The sequence below is a fragment of the Betta splendens genome, chromosome 21 (genome assembly GCF_900634795.4).
Source record: "Betta splendens chromosome 21, fBetSpl5.4, whole genome shotgun sequence".
Classification (NCBI taxonomy): Eukaryota; Metazoa; Chordata; class Actinopteri; order Anabantiformes; family Osphronemidae; genus Betta; species Betta splendens.
Window position 1 is genome coordinate 3,064,657 of NC_040899.1, and position 15,396 is coordinate 3,080,052.

Sequence of the window (15,396 nt, forward strand, 5' to 3'; positions counted from 1 at the left end):
TAAAGTAGCTCTAGTGCCACTCGACGTCTGCTGCCTCGTCTCTGCCGCCGCCTCTTTGTTCCTTTGCGTTTTTAATGTCGCTGCTAATTAATTAGTGCCTGCACTTGGATGTGGATGCACGAGGAGCTGCAGGATCAGACTCTGAAGCCAAACGCACCCGCTCTATGGTTTACGCCTATCTACATGTCAAATGTGAGGCTAGCCCCATTAGCATCAGCAAGTTTGAGCTTCTGTTGCTGGTGATTGTGCTTGTGTTACTGAGGATGTTTTGGTAAAAACACGGCAGACTGACTCAAAGTGCTCATGTCAAAGGTGACTCTTTGGAGTAAAACTATCTTGACCGCCTGAGGGTCGAAGAGAGAAAGAGACGGATGGAAGCAGGCTTTCAGTGAGTCAGTCTCATTAGCCATGAAAGCCTCTGAACCAGGTTTTTCTGTATTTTGACCCAAGATGCATGAAACACTCGTTCATTGTGAGCACCATCGATCCCGACCCACATAAACCAGTTCAGGTGTGAGGCCCACAGTCAAACACACAAATGAATCACATGTACCCGTTTTCTCAAGCTACTTTATTGACTACACTTTGTGACTTGCTGCATGCAGCCGGAGGCGTTTCAGCTACTTTACATCTGGTATTCACAGATCCATACACAAAACGGTGACTATGCACGTCAACCTGTTGGTTCTGGTCCGAATCGTCTCTTGAATTGAACGAACAAGGAACGCGGTGCGACACGCGGCAGGAAGCGAGGGAGCGTGACTGCGGTGACTGTGAGGAGGACCCGCACGGAGCAGGACATGTTGGAGGCGTGCGTCATGTGACGGAGCACACGCGTGCTCCGTGCCATCGGAGCAGCGGTGAGGGCGTCCGCGCTTCGTGCCTTGATCATGGCGTCGAGCAGCCGCTCTCTGTCTCCGTCCCTGCGTCTGCAGCTTCACCTCCTCCGCAGCACGGCTCAAATACAGCAAACACTAAGACTAGACGCTTGGCAAACACACATACGAGTCGTAGTCACTCAACAGTTTGAACGTGATTCACTTCTACTGCTTTACAATTAGTTAATAAGATACTGGGGAAAGTGGGAGCAAAAAGCACAAAAGGAAGAAAAGTGCAAGATTGTAAAAGTAAAAAGCAGATGATACAAGACTAATAAGCAGAAGGAGGGAGGAGGCGTGATGGAGAAAGGTGGAGGAGAACGGTCAAGTAGAGGACGAGGAAGGAGGAAAACATGAATGATATGAAGATAAAAATAGAAGCAGATGATTGGATCTGAAATGTTAAAGTGCCCTGGAGATGTGACCAACACACACACACACACACACACACACACACACACACACACACACACACACACACACACACACACACACACACACCCAAGTGTGAGCTAGCAATGGTCTCAGAGAGAGGATGTCCTCTTGCTGAACTCACAAACACAAACACACACGCTGCTCAGATGCTGCTGAGGACGCTCCCGTTGGGACCAGCTGTCATCGCCATGGTTACGGTCGGAGTTCAGAGACAGGACAGAGAGCACACACTGGTGTCCACCTAGCAAACTGAAACTAAAGTCCTAAGCTACGAGCCGCTGTGCAAAGCGAGCGCTTGCGTGTCTGTGTGTGTGTGTGTCTCTCTCTCTCCCCCAGGCAGCCGGTGTCGCTCGCCCGCTCAGTTGTTCCTCCGGTGCTTCTGGTGCCACAGCGCGGTCGGCAGGTTCTGGCAGCCCTGGTACTCCCGCCGCATCTCCCCGTCAGTCAGCGGCGGCGTGACGTTGCAGGGGGCGCCGGCCAGCGTCACGTTCATCAGGCCGGCCCAGGGTTCTGGTACGCGGCTCGTCCCCGGGCCCTGATGACACCCACACAGCAGGACGGGTTAGGAGACGGACTGGGTGAAAGCATGGAGCCCAAAGTCACAGGTTACCTTCCCCAGGTGGTCCAGCAGGCAGGTGCCAGGGCCGATCAGGGACCAGCCGCTGTCCTCCCAGCCTGGGCTCGACCTCTGGTTCTGGTGGCTGTGGGTCTGCCGCGTCTGGCCCTGGATCAGGACCACGTTGAGGTGCTTCTGGGAGCCGCGCAGCCTCTTGGACAGAACGCCGCTGTAGCTCTGGTCCACAAAGAGCAGAACCCGCGTGGCCCTGCAGCCGGCCAGGTCCGCCAGCAGCTCGTTGACCGAGTAGCGCTCCTTCAGGTCCGCCTGGAGTCAGAGAGGAAAACGGGTCGGGCCGGGCCGGGTCGGGTCGCGGTCGGACACACGCGGAGCGCGCGCCGTTACTCGCTGGTACTTACGATGCCGTTGAGGTTGGCGTCCCACAGCAGCATGGTGCCGTCGGTGCGGGTGGGGGAGTTCAGGTACAGAACCAGCGTGTCGGCGCAGTGCTGCTTCCTGCAGACGTACGACACGTGGTTCCGGATCACGGCCTTCTCCGTCGCCGAGTGCACGCCCTCCAGGTCGTCTGCGGGGTCATGATTGGTTAGTGAGCCCTGTGGCTGCTTTTAATGATGACAACCAACAGTAAGTACTTAGCATCAGCGTGTGGTGTTCAGGGACAGTAAAGTGTGTAGGACATCCTCCTACTGTATGGTCTGTCCTACCAGGAAGCTGTCCGCTGCTGGCAAAGAAGGTCTTGATGTGGTCCTTGTGGAAGCCGTTGCTGCGGAGCATCCGGTAAAACCTCTGCAGGTTCTGGAGGTGGCGCTGGAAGGTGATCTGCTGCTGCCAGCCCCCTGCACACGGCAGCGAGCGTGAGCGAGCTAGCGAGCTAGCGAGCGGGCGCGGTGCACCGTGGGTAAGCGTGGGCGTGTCCTACCTGAGAGCAGCACGGCGTGGTCGCACGTCTGGTAGAGGCGGCAGGAGAGGTGCGTGGCCAGCGGCTGCTGGTGGCAGCGCCTGGTGTTCTTGTTCAGCTCGCAGCTGGAGACGGGCGGCGCGGGGGCGCCGAGCGCCAGCGGCCGGGGACACGCCGCGAACTCCGCGTGGTCTGAGGGAGGCGGGAGAACAGGGTGAAGGCCCGGGTGGAGCTGCTCGGGGGCCCCAGTGGACGACCTCTGTGAGGCGCAAATGAGACGTACCCACGCATCGCAGTCTCTGGGTGCCGTTGCCGTCGGCGACGCCAACCACCAGGGGAAGGAAGTTGACCTCGCAGAGTCCTCCGATGGCGCGCTCCACCAGGCGGCTGCCTCCGCCGGCCCCCGGGCCTCCGCGCAGCGCCCCCACCGCCGAGCGCCCGTTACCCAGAAGCCTCTCTGGCGCGGCCTGCCGGCGCTTCAGCTGGTTCTGACAGCGGCCCTTCAGGGCCAGCGTCAGACACTCCTCACCTGCAGACGCGGCGGCGGAGCTAGCGTGAGACGATGCTAATGTGTTTGCTAGCCTTGAATCCATGCTAACCTCAGCGAACCTCCCTCTGCTCTCTGTCTGTTTGCTGCTCAAGGTTAAAAGGGGTTTAAAGAAAGTTTGACTCTAAAAGACACGGATCCAAATCCATCTCGTGGACACAGCAGGGGGCTCAGTGCTCGGCTATTAATAATTGAAAGGTGTGCATTGGGCCAAATTCACCTCAACATGAGGCCCTAACCTCCCTCACAGCAGGGGCTCAGCCGCTAGCACTTAAACCCGGGTATCACAGAATACATTCACTTCCTGTCCCCTTAGACCAAATCTGCATCAGTGAAGCACTTTGGAAACACTTGTGCTACTCTGGCTTTTAGCCATTTATCCACAGTGGAGCTGTTTAACCCTGTTACAAAGACTCACTTTATATTTATAGTTGTGCTAATTCGAACCTGGGTCTAACTTTTTAACTGAATATGTAGAAATTGGCTCTTGACGTAACTTTAGCCTATTTTTAAAAGCAACCGTCCCACAGAAAAAGCAACGGTCAACAAAAAATGTGTTGGCCTTGCAGACGAGCGCGTGCGTCCGCAGCTCAGGTGTGATGAGAAGTGCTGCCTCAGCCCGCGCGCTGTAAGCGGAGCCCCACTCACCCAGGTAGATGCCGTCCAGGTGGGAGCACCTCTTCTTGGTCACGTTCACGTCCACGTAGAACAGGACCAGCGGGTGGCCAAAGTTCTCCCCCGGACTGGGGTCCAGCACCAGCACGGCGTCGTGGGCCGTGGAGTCGGGGGGCGGCTGCTGGTGCCGGTGGGGGCCGTCACCTGCGTTGCTGAGCTGGCCGAGGCTGAAGCCCCCCCTCGGCTTGGAGGCCGGCGCCCCCCCGGACGAGTCGGGCAGGATGGCCAGGACCTTGTCTGCCGCGCCTGAAACGGGAGCGGCGTGAGGCCGTGCCAGAGTCAAAGGAGCCGGTGACTGGATTACAGCCTAGATAGTAATTAATGACAGTGTAGCATCCCTACGTGGTTGCCATGGCGACCGGGACGACCCCCTACCTGCAGCAGCCGGAGGCTCCGACACGTACACGGCCACGGCCGCCGCCGGCAGGTGGGCGAGACGCCGGCACTCGGCCTCCGACTGGGACCCCCTGCGGAGGCACCGCTCCAGCTGGTCCCAGTGCAGCGCCTGGAGGCCGGAGCGGACCCAGCGCTCCAGCCGGGCCATGGGGGCCACGGCCGCCGTGTGCAGGAGGAGCACGGAGAGAGGAGCCGCGAGGAGAACCAGCAGCCGCATCCTCACACGCCGGCGCTTCGATGCAAGATTAAAATCCTTTGGGTTTTTGCCGCTGTGATTCCTCCTGGTTCTCGCTTTTCCACTTTGTTCCTTCTGACGTTCCTTTTTTGAATCTGCTTTAATTTAGTTATCGTCTCTTTTTTCAGATTTTCTTTTTAGGTTTTTCTTTTTTTTATGATTTTTATTTCTTTTGATTTGACTTTTCAAACCTTTGTTGCTGGATCTGGTTTAGACTTCTTTGACTTCTTTCCTGTCTGAATGATATTTTTATTGTTTTTTTTCCTTTTCTTGGAATTCTTCCTTTTTAATAAAGCAATAAGAGAAGCTGCTACTCTCCTTTAACCTTTATGTCTCTTTCTGTTATTTCTTCTTTCCTTTGTATTTGCTTGGATTTAACACACACCAACATCCTCTTGTAGTGAATCCACAATAAAAGCCTTTCCTTTTATTCTTGTGTCTTCTTTATTCCAAACTTCGTCACATCCCAGCGTTCCCAGAGACCTGGAATCAGAGTTCTGCAGTAGATACTAGATGACTTTTTGCCTCCCTCCTTTTTCTCTTTCAGTCTGATTCATCCATTTGAGCTGGAGCAGCTTCAGTCTCTGTGTGCTGCTTTGGACGGAGTAAGACAAGTTGGTCCTGGCAACCGAAGCAGTGGACAGATCCTGTTTCTGGTTCTTCTTTCTTCCGAGACGCCCAGTTTGTCCTCCAGAATACCAACTCTCACTGATTTGAGACCAAATCGTCTAAAGCTCAGAAGACACAAGCGCTCCTGCTGCTCCACCTTCTTACTGCTCAGCTTCAGTCTGCTCCCTGCTCTCTTTATCTGTTTCTCTCTCTCTCTCTCTCTCTCTCTCTCTCTCTCTCTCTCTCTCTCTCTCTCTTTCTCTCCTCCTGTATCTGCAAGCTGGGGCATGTCAGGGTGAAAAAGGAAGATATGAAGAGTCCAGAAAGAGGAGACATATGAGGGAAATGAAAGGACAAAAGAAAAAGATGCATAAGTGGAGGAAGTCAAAAGTCAAAAGGGAGGAAACAAGACAGAGAAGAGAATGGAGAAAAAAACAGAACGTGTGAAGACGGAGGAAAGAAATGAAGGACAAGGGATCAATGAAAATATCAGAGGATGCTTGACAGGAAAAAATGAGATGGAAAATAACTTTGAATGTTGAAGAATGGGAGGAGGATAAATTAGGATTTAAGAACATTACAGAGGAAAAGGGATACAAAGAGAAGCAGGAGGTGACAAACAGGAGAAAAAGGGGCAAAGGCAAAGGGAATAGTGCAGATGGAGAGAGATGAGGGAAGAACACATAGAAAAGAGAAACAGAATGACCAGAAGCAGACATGACTGAAAAAACTATAGCGTTTTTATCTGGTGAGGTGATGCTGACATTTTTAATGTTTCCTCATCAGTATCATCGACTTTCTACAAATAAGCTGCAGCTCTTTACGGCACCACAAGAGGGCAGAAGAGATTAAACAGCGAAATATCATTAAATATTAATGGTTAGTACACATAGTGCAGCGGTGTTCATAACCAGTAAAACTGTCTGACTTGTTTATAGTTATTAACGTTTGAAAGTTTGGGCTTTAGAGTGAAGCGCCCTCGTCTGGTGCAGTGACGTGTATTCACCACCTGGGGGAGCTCGCGTCCAGACTCGACTTCTAATGTGACGCGGAACGTCGGCGTAATAATAGACGATCTTTGTGCGTGATCTATCACTTGGACGTTTCCAGTAGTTACTGCAATCTACGCGCTGCAATGAAAACATCATGCTAGCGGGTCTCTCTGCGGGTGACTGGCTAGGTACGTACGTATGTGTCTTGTCTAAGCCGACAGCAACGCTTTATAATTACTGTCAAGGCAGGAATTCATCGGCCCTGACAGTTGGTGTTTGTCGTCGTTGCTAAGCTAACGCTACTAGCCAGTGCCGCGGTAAACAAACGCTCCGCTCGGTGTGTTAAAAGGCGTTAAACGGTGAGTTCGCTAACTCCGCTAACCGAATGGTCTCAGAGACGCAGTCAGACGCGTTGTCGTTTGATAAGAACAAGACGCTGCTCGTCCGCCAGCGTTCGCTCGTTAAACGTGGAGCGGCGTGCGGGACACGTGAAACTAACCCAAATTGTAAGCTAGATGCTAACTTTTAGGAGCGTGTGTCGGGATGTAGCAAAGCGAGCTAGTTAAGCGACACTTGAAGCAAAACACGATTGGATTTTTGGCCACAGGCTCCGGTTTGTCTGGTTATTGGAGCCTTTTTATCATTAGAATGATTGTGACTTTGAGTGAGCTTCGCTGTTGACCAGTGTGTAAAATGCCCGATGAATGAATGAATGATGCGCATTCGGGGGACTCTGCCTTTTCCCCAGGTGGCTGCTGTGGTGTGAGCCTGGTCCGCTGCTCCTGACATCTGCATCAGCTCTGAACATCTGGACGTCGCCTCTTCTTCACTTTCCACCTCTTGAGTGCGACTGTTGACGTGGGAACCACTGAACCTCAGGAAAGAGAGGCTCGTGCGTCCACTTGTGTGAGCTTCAGGTGAAGGTGCCGCCGCCTGCATCCCCGCAGCAGCAGCAGCATCTTGTGTGCACTGTCACTGAGTCTGTGGCAGCAGGTATGAGTGCGTCCACTCAGGACTGGCCAAGAACTTGTAATCAATCCACTGCAGCAAACAGAACATGCTCAACGCCGTTCAGCTGGAGCTGACGTCTCAGAGGACGGAATCTATCCAAGAACCACTGTAGGAAACAAACGGCAGGAGATCGTTCCAGGAAGAGGATCCTCCTGGACATCAGGTTGACTCAGGTTTTTCCACTGTTAATTCCTACCCTGCCTCTGTGTGTTGGCCTTTAGTAATTCTGTGTTGGCGCCATGCCCACTAATCAGTCGTCCCCGTGGGGTGGGGGGGCGCTCCAGGCTTGTTCTGATGCTGAACGTCCTGCCGCTTCTGTCAGTGCATATGCCAAAACAGTTAAGGCTAATAAAGTGCCTTTTAGTCAGACTCCCCTAGAGCTGTCCAAGCGACAGGACCCGGCCAAATCCTTCCCCACTAATGTTGCCTCCGCTGCCTTTCCCTTGAGGCAAACAGTGGCTCTGTCTGGGCTTTCTGTATGGGAGAACGGGGATGGAAGTAAAATCAACACCCAGAGCCAATTCACTGCAGTGCCAGACGGGTCTCCAACCCTGCCACAAGCGTTTAAAGGGTTTCAAATCCCAAACAGGGTGCTGGTAGCTGGACTGATGCAGGCTGGGAACAGCCTCACAGAGACCAAACTCGTCTCATCCATGTCCATGAGAGAATGTCAGGATGGGTTTAATATCCAGCTGCAGAGATGTGCGTCGCTCCAAACATCCCAACCTAGAAATGGTTCAGGGACGAGAAGAGGTCAGGCTGCAGGAGGTGATGCGTTGCTCGGATTGGAGCCTTATGTGTCAAATTGTGATCAGGACGTTCTCAGCGAAGGGAAACCTGCTCAGCTGCAAAATAATGCTGTGGTGAGTATTAATGTTAATCATCTGTGTGTTCGTTATTTACAGACAAATGGCAATTAAAAAAAAACAACCTTGTTTACTGAGTATGTAAGTCCATCTGCCGCCTCCACCTCTGCATCTTCCTTTTCTTCTTCCTCTTTAGGTGGAGACTGCACTCCCTTTGCAACCAGTGCCTCCTACATGCCTTACTCTTCACAGACACCAGGGGGCAGCGTTAGGAAAGGATGCCTCCAGCCTTCATAGCTCAGCATTAGACAGAAGAAGCGCTAAAAGAGGTTCTGCCAGTACAAGGAGGTGCCATTCGGCGAAACCATCTTCACACTTTAGTCCAACATACAACGACTGCACAGCAATAACGTCTGGTTGCAATCAGCTGATCGTGACCGGCAGTTCTCCAGCAAAATTAACAACTGCCAACGGAAAGCTTCAAAAGTCACTGAATGAAAACAAGAGGACGTCAAGTCAGCGTCGTCCACGAACCACTGTGTCCATGTGCAGAAGAGTCAGCGCCTCAGTTGCTAGACCCTCATCTGATCCCAGGCCAGCTGTCGCAACCACTGAGGAGCGGCAGCCCTCCCTGCACCATGTTACCCCAGGTACTCGATTCACTGCTCACTCAATGTTGAGAAACACAAAAAATCTGTTGGTAAGTGGCCAATACGGCTTCAGTTCATTTGGGTCTGGATGATGCTAACATGGTTTCTATTAAAACTGGTGTGTGTGAAGAGCGAAAAGAAACTGATACTGATGAGACATGATGTTAACTAAAACACAGCCTTGATGTGTTGCAGGAAGCCTGGTGGGCTGCGTGGCCAATCAGATCTCTGCCATCCACCTCACCAAGCAGGGACAGGCTTCCTTGGCGTCGGCCTCAGATGAGAGTCAGCTGTCAGGGTGAGCAGCAGGTTCTCTCGCAGTCAATACGTGCAGTTTGTTTTTCTCCTCCCGATCAGTGTCTTTGACAGAACCTTTACTGTCTGCAGCCCACAGTCTCTTGTGCAGGTGGATGGAGCCGAGGAGGAGCTGCCTGATGAGCTGGAAAATGCAAATAGTGACGATGGTGAGATGCACACAAACCTGTAGAGCAGTCAGTTCTTTGTCATAGAAAAAGTAAATGAAGTGGATTGTGTTTACTGTTATTTGTTACTGTAACATCTGTCTTCTTTAGACGAGTCTGACTGTTCCTCCATCGATGGCACTTCCTCTAAAGCTTCTCTCCATTCTAGGTAAAAGACCACATGTGCACTTTAAAAGTTTATATCAAATGTACAATAACGAAAAACATAAATAGTGACTAATCTGAAGTGTTCGGAGGACAGCTGATGTTCTCTCTCCTTCAGTGTGAATTAAAGTACGTCAACGTGTATCTTCTGCGGTTCATGTTCCATTAAGACCTGATTATTGTTCTGGCTCCTAAAATGGTGTAAAACATAAACCCACCAAATTGTGTAGACCCTGCCGGTGTTTCTTTCCATCTCATTGCATTGTTGACGGTGCCTGAATGCAACAGAGCGTGGTGGAAAGCTCTGCTGTGTTGTGTGTGCCATTGTTGTCCTGTGTGACGGCCTCAACAGTAGAAGTCCCCACCAACGACTCGGGGCTGAATCTCTGTTAAAACATCCTGGATCGGGGCTGCTATTGTTGTTTGTTTGTGATGGTTGACAGACCCCGGTCCTTCCTGAATGTTGTGGTTCATATCTGCACGGTGCAGTGGTAACGTTGGCCTGTTGTAGCTGTCACTGTCACAGCTGCGCTGGAAGGGAACTGTTATCCTGTGTTTATCCATCGTTTTAGCCGGCTCTTCTTTCCTATATGACCGTCATGTGAGTGTTTGCATTTCATTCATAGTATTTGAGGTTGTGGTTTTTAGTGTTTAAGCTTAATTTGTTTAGTTTAGTTGTGTCCATCTGTTACTGACATGAACTACAGTCATGTATGTGATCCTGCCAATGTCAGGAAGAGTCTCTCTGTTTAGTTCATGATGTCACTGGCTCCAGTTTCACACAGGCATCACATTACTTGTCGTTCGTGTGTGTTACAAATTAGAGCGTGATCTGGTCTGTGAACATGAATGCAGCTTGACCATTCCATTCTAATCCTGTTGTGAGATGGTAATTAGCATGTTTAATATTAAAGAGCTCTTTGGGCTGTAACAGTAGATGGACCCAGTAGTTGGCAGCTTAAACGCTGTAAGCTGTGATTACAAGGCAGGTAGATACGATGTGCTTTATCACATTCAGTGACGTAAGAAGCATCTCAAAACTCAACACATGGGTTTTGAGATGTAATCAAAATAAAGTTTAGATTTTATCATTGTCCATTTTATTTTCTCAGTATTGAAGAGCCCATGTCAGTGGGGACAGAAGATGATCGAGAAGAGCGACCGGCACTGGTTCCCAGTTTGTTCCCTTTCATCCCACCTACGCTCTACTTCAGCACTGCCAATGAAAAAGGTGAGGGGACGAACTAAACGCCCAGGCTTCCAGGAGCCAGGCAGAGAAGCACCAACCCCATCCATCTTATGGGACAGCTCTAGTTCCTGTCTTTAAACGCAGGCCAATAATCGTGTGCACCTTCTCTTGTTGGCTGTTCTGCAGTTGAACTGCTGCCTGCAGAACAACGGCGCCTGTTAAAATGGAAGATGAGCACAGTCACTCCAAACGTTGTCAAACACACCATCGGCAGGTCCCACTTCAAAGTCACTAAGAGTAGGTGAAGTCAGTGTCTGAACCACTCAGATAATACAACATCACAGACAAATGATAAGTGATGTGGATGGAAATACTGATGAATGTGTGCATTTATATTAAGGCCGGGTCCAGAGGCTAACGTGCCCTTGGTTTGTTTTTAGAGAGCCATGACTGGCTGGGCTGCTGGGGACACCACATGAAATCTCTGTGCTTCAAGGCCATCGGAGAGCATCAGAAGGTGAGCAGCAGTTGGCTCAAGAATAAACTCCACTTCAGAAATTAGTGCTTGACTTTTTTTAAATGGGCTCATCTTTGTGCTTTCTGTTTCTTACTCCAGCTGAACCATTTCCCAGGAACGTTTCAGATTGGCAGGAAAGACCGGCTGTGGAGGAACCTGTCCAAGATGCAGGTCCGCTTCGGAAAGAGGGAGTTTAACTTTTTCCCTCGAACCTTCATCCTTCCCCAGGACATCAAGCTGCTTCGTAAAGCGTGGGAGGACGGAGGCTCCAGGCAGAAATGGATCATCAAACCTGTATGTGCTGCTCTTCAGTGATGCCTGTGTCTTTACAGCTTTGTTTCTTACTTAGTCTCTTTCTCCCGATCTCTAAAAGCCTGCGTCAGCCAGAGGAATAGGCATCCAAGTCATCCACAAATGGAGCCAGATGCCCCGTAAGAGACCTCTGCTGGTCCAGAAGTAAGTCGTCTGTGGCCTGTTGGAAATGTGACTTGGTGCTTAGTAGTTGTTGAGGTGTAACTCTTGCGTTCTGTGTGTTTTGCAGATACCTTCACAAGCCCTACCTCATCAGTGGAAACAAGTTCGACCTGCGGATCTACGTCTACGTGACGTCCTACGACCCGCTCAGGGTTTACATCTTCACGGACGGACTGGTCCGATTCGCCAGCTGCAAGTATTCGTCTTCTATGAAGACTCTGAGTAACAAGTTCATCCACTTAACCAACTACAGCGTCAACAAGAAGAACTCCGAGTACCAGACTAACAGCGACGACAAGGCCTGCCAGGGCCACAAATGGTAACGGAGTGCAGCCGTTTCAGTTTGAAGCCATTCTGAGTCAGTTTGAATCAAAGAACGTGTTCTGTGTGGTCAGGGCGTTGAAGGCCTTGTGGCAGTATCTTGGGTCTAGAGGAATTAACACTAATCTGATTTGGGAGAAGATAAAAGACATCGTCATCAAAACCATTATTGCGTAAGTTTTACTGTAACTACTTCCTAATAATAAATGTTACACAACAAGTCTGTAAAATGGCCAGTAGTAAAAAGCTACTTGTGTCTCCTGTTTGTTGTTTTCAGGTCAGAGCCGTACGTCAACAGTCTGTTGAAGATGCACGTTCGCAGTCCTTACAGCTGCCACGAGCTGTTCGGCTTCGACATCATGCTGGACGAGAACCTCAAACCCTGGATCCTGGAGGTCAACATATCGCCCAGGTAACAAGACGCAGACAATAATACACAGTGGTTTTCATCTACTCCTTGTAACTGCTGCTGTCCCTGCTCCAGCCTTCACTCCAACACAGCGCTGGATGTTTCCATCAAGGGTCAGATGATCAGAGATGTCCTGAACCTGGCTGGCTTTCATATTCCTCAAAAGGATGACGTGGTCGCTCCTTGCAGCAGCACCTCCAGCTCCACCAGCAGGTGAGGAGCAGGTACTGCATCCGGAGGTGCATCCTCAGAATTGGGCTGTTGGTTAATCACTGCCTGTGTGTGTGCGTCAGTCTGTCTGGAGGGAAGAGGGAGAGGTCCAAACCAGATCTGTCTCCAGATGAGAAAGTCAAACGGGCCTTTTACCTCACACAGCGCTACGCCGAGCAGGTTGAGTAACTCAGACAAACCGTAAAAGAGTAATTATTAACTTAAATTATTAGTACTCACTGCTTCTGCTTCCCTGTTTGATCAGGACTTCCTCTGCACCGTTCTGGATGTTCTGACTCCAGACGACGTTCGCGTGTTAGCAGAGAGTGAAGACGAGCTGAGTCGCAGAGGAGAATTTGAGCGAATCTTTCCATCTGCAACATCCTCTCGCTACCAGCGCTTCTTCGAGTGTCCGCGATACCTCAACATCCTGCTGGATCAGTGGGAGCAGAAATACTGGAGCAGCAGGACGAAGGGTGCGCAAATCACTTTCTTTTTTTGTTGGATTTTGTTTGCAGATCAGGTACAGGAACAGGTAGAAGTACTAGATGCATCTCACTGATCTCTCACTGATTCTCTTCTGTGTAGGTCTCAGTCTGCTGAGGAGTCTTTGTCAGGAAGGAATCCATCTAGGAACCAGCGACCCCGCCCACATTGTAAGCGAACATGCATGAATTTAAATGCTGACATAAATAACGAGTCTCATGTTTCTGCTTCGTCTGTCTAGTGGTCCAAGTGTAGCCATGTTCACAAGTCCGAGCCTCCCAGACAAGACCTCAGCAGCCCGTCTAGATCCGGGTACGCAAACACGCCCCATGCCCACGCTCACACACCTACGTGAAGAAAGAATGTGCTGATGATTCTGCTGTGTTTCTCAGGGTGGTGGTCAGCCATCAGCACCGGCCCCTTCACGACGACGACGACGACGCCCACGGTTCTGACAGGGAGCTGGCTTCAGTCTCCAGTCTGCCTGTTTCTCCCAGTCCTGGATCCAGTGCCACCAGCAGTGCCTGTTCCAGTCCTCAGCCCAGCCTCAGCCAGAGCTCGCCGGCCCACCAGCCTCACCACAATGATCCGGTTTGACGTGAAGCTCAGGGTCTTATTTAGCTCCTTTTTTAGCACAACTCTGATAATCCTTCTTAACAAACAAAGTGTTTCTTAAACCACTTGTTGGACAATAGATGATTTTAGTGCTGAGTATAAAACAGTATAGTTAAAGAACCAAACCGTCTGCTTTACCTTTTTGGAATTGTTTATCCAATAAGTATATTTTCTTAGTTTTAGATTCATTACATAATATGTGGCCTCGTCTGCGCTGACACAGATGGAAAATGTGGATAATGTTCCTGCTACTTCAATACCTGGCAGAGTCAATTCTGTGCTACGATTGTATGGACGCACAAATATGCAAATGAGTGCCCTGCCTCCGAGGCGGTGGCAGGTTGTCAGTGCAGTGTTTTCAGTTTGTTTTTGTTGTGAGCAGAGTTTAACCTCACTGTGGAGACAGACCGTAACTAAAACAAGCTGACATTACATCCATTACTATGACTCAGCTGCACTAAAACCTGTTTACTCTACAACCCAGCAAAAGGCTTGAAATCCACACCACCTCCGAGGGCTCGTTCCCAAACGCTGCTGGGCTGGCCTCATGCCACACCAGCGCAGTCACAGGCTGACAGCAAGGCGTCCGCCAAAAGCTCTGAAGTGTCAATTCTCCTTTTTATTTTCTGTGGGTGAGGGTGATTTGACTTTGAAGTGACGTGAATGTTAGAAGGCGAAAAGTGAATTCTACCAATGCTGTACTTCAAGTTTCGAGTAGTTGAACCTCGTGATATTAGAGAAATCTGATGCAACGTTTTCAAAAGGGATTTTCTTTTGTCGTAATTACTCGTAGTCATGCTGTAGATGAGATAATTGAAAGTTGCCAAATTGAAAAGTTCAGTGGCAGAAGTTGGATCTGAGCCTTTTCAGTGTTCATTAATAAACTTGACACAATGACGTACCGATACACTGTGCACACAGGAGCAACCGGACTCCGTGTTTGTTCTTCGAGGGAACCAGAGTTTTTATTATTTCCTCAGGCAAATGAAAATATATGTATCTACATCTATTGTGAAGACACTTTTAAAGAATGTAACCTTAGACTACTCGAGGCTGGCGCTGGCACAAACATCGTTAGTTACAAACCGACAGGCAACAGAAAGTCGGTTTCTGCTTCATGACCTCAGTCTTACTGGATGAGTGTTCAAACTCAAGCCTCTTATGTCTGCTACAGTGGAAGCTCCTGTAAGAAACGGCCTTATTTACAGGCGTTCACTAACTGGTGCCGACCTGCTGAGCAGAGTCCGTATGCAGCCGACTTTTCTATTTTCACCACAACTTTTATTAGTAAAAAAAATCTAATCGAGTAACACGCAAATGTTTGATGTTGAATTTAAAGCACAAAGGTGGTGTCAGAGGGGTTTGGGTCATGGGTCACTGTGCGCTGTGGTTGACCAGAAGCCTGGTTGAAGTTAGGCTATTAATCGTTAAAGCTTTGACTGTTTTAAAGTAAAACACCATTAACAAAAAGTTCAGAACAACAAATGTCTGAATGTTCAATCCAAAAATATTGTTCCTCCGACACGTTCACTAGATTCTACTCATGTTCTCTGCTATTATTTATTGTTATTTAGTTTATGTACCATAGTTTCAAATAACTGCATTGAAGTGTTTTTTACTAACTGACATTTGTAAAGGTTGTGTGAAGGGCTGTACTGCTGCTCAGGATGACACCTTCTAAAATAAAGTTATTTGTGGAACACGTCTGACGATGGCTCATTATCTCAGTGAGCTTCAAGCGTTTGATCATTTAATAGACAGGTGTGATGAACCAGAGACAGAAGCTGCAGTGACGTCCTGTGGGTCTGGACTTTGTAAACGGTTGTAAACTATAAATATC

The 15,396-nt window shown here is 49.7% G+C and overlaps 2 protein-coding genes across 5 annotated transcripts; one reads left to right on the forward strand and one right to left on the reverse strand.

Annotated features, from left to right (window-relative positions):
• Positions 1 to 552: 552 nt before the first annotated feature.
• si:ch211-67e16.11 (uncharacterized) lies at positions 553 to 6,316 on the reverse strand. The gene is made up of 8 exons (XM_029137629.3): positions 4,386 to 6,316; positions 3,984 to 4,256; positions 3,072 to 3,317; positions 2,810 to 2,980; positions 2,595 to 2,726; positions 2,289 to 2,455; positions 1,924 to 2,196; positions 553 to 1,848 (listed from the first exon to the last, which is right to left on the reverse strand). Exons 1-8 carry the CDS (start codon positions 4,621 to 4,623, stop codon positions 1,672 to 1,674), a joined length of 1,677 nt encoding a protein of 558 aa, XP_028993462.1. The 5' UTR covers positions 4,624 to 6,316; the 3' UTR covers positions 553 to 1,671.
• Positions 6,293 to 15,260, forward strand: ttll4 (tubulin tyrosine ligase-like family, member 4). Of its 4 annotated transcripts, XM_041068894.2 has the most exons (21): positions 6,293 to 6,430; positions 6,991 to 7,416; positions 7,843 to 8,116; positions 8,256 to 8,709; positions 8,905 to 9,007; positions 9,097 to 9,173; positions 9,282 to 9,339; positions 10,448 to 10,566; positions 10,711 to 10,821; positions 10,965 to 11,041; positions 11,141 to 11,335; positions 11,415 to 11,497; positions 11,583 to 11,834; positions 11,911 to 12,009; positions 12,114 to 12,248; positions 12,321 to 12,458; positions 12,539 to 12,635; positions 12,721 to 12,931; positions 13,044 to 13,111; positions 13,183 to 13,253; positions 13,334 to 15,260. In XM_041068894.2, the coding sequence occupies exons 3-21, from the start codon at positions 7,862 to 7,864 to the stop codon at positions 13,536 to 13,538; spliced, it is 2,808 nt and encodes a 935-aa protein (XP_040924828.1). In that variant the 5' UTR covers positions 6,293 to 6,430; positions 6,991 to 7,416; positions 7,843 to 7,861; the 3' UTR covers positions 13,539 to 15,260. The 4 variants fall into 4 exon arrangements, with proteins under 4 accessions (XP_040924828.1, XP_028993141.1, XP_028993142.1 ...); XM_029137308.3 differs by having other exon boundaries at positions 6,991 to 8,116; XM_029137309.3 differs by lacking the exon at positions 6,293 to 6,430 and adding an exon at positions 6,466 to 6,601 and having other exon boundaries at positions 6,991 to 8,116.
• Positions 15,261 to 15,396: the final 136 nt, after the last annotated feature.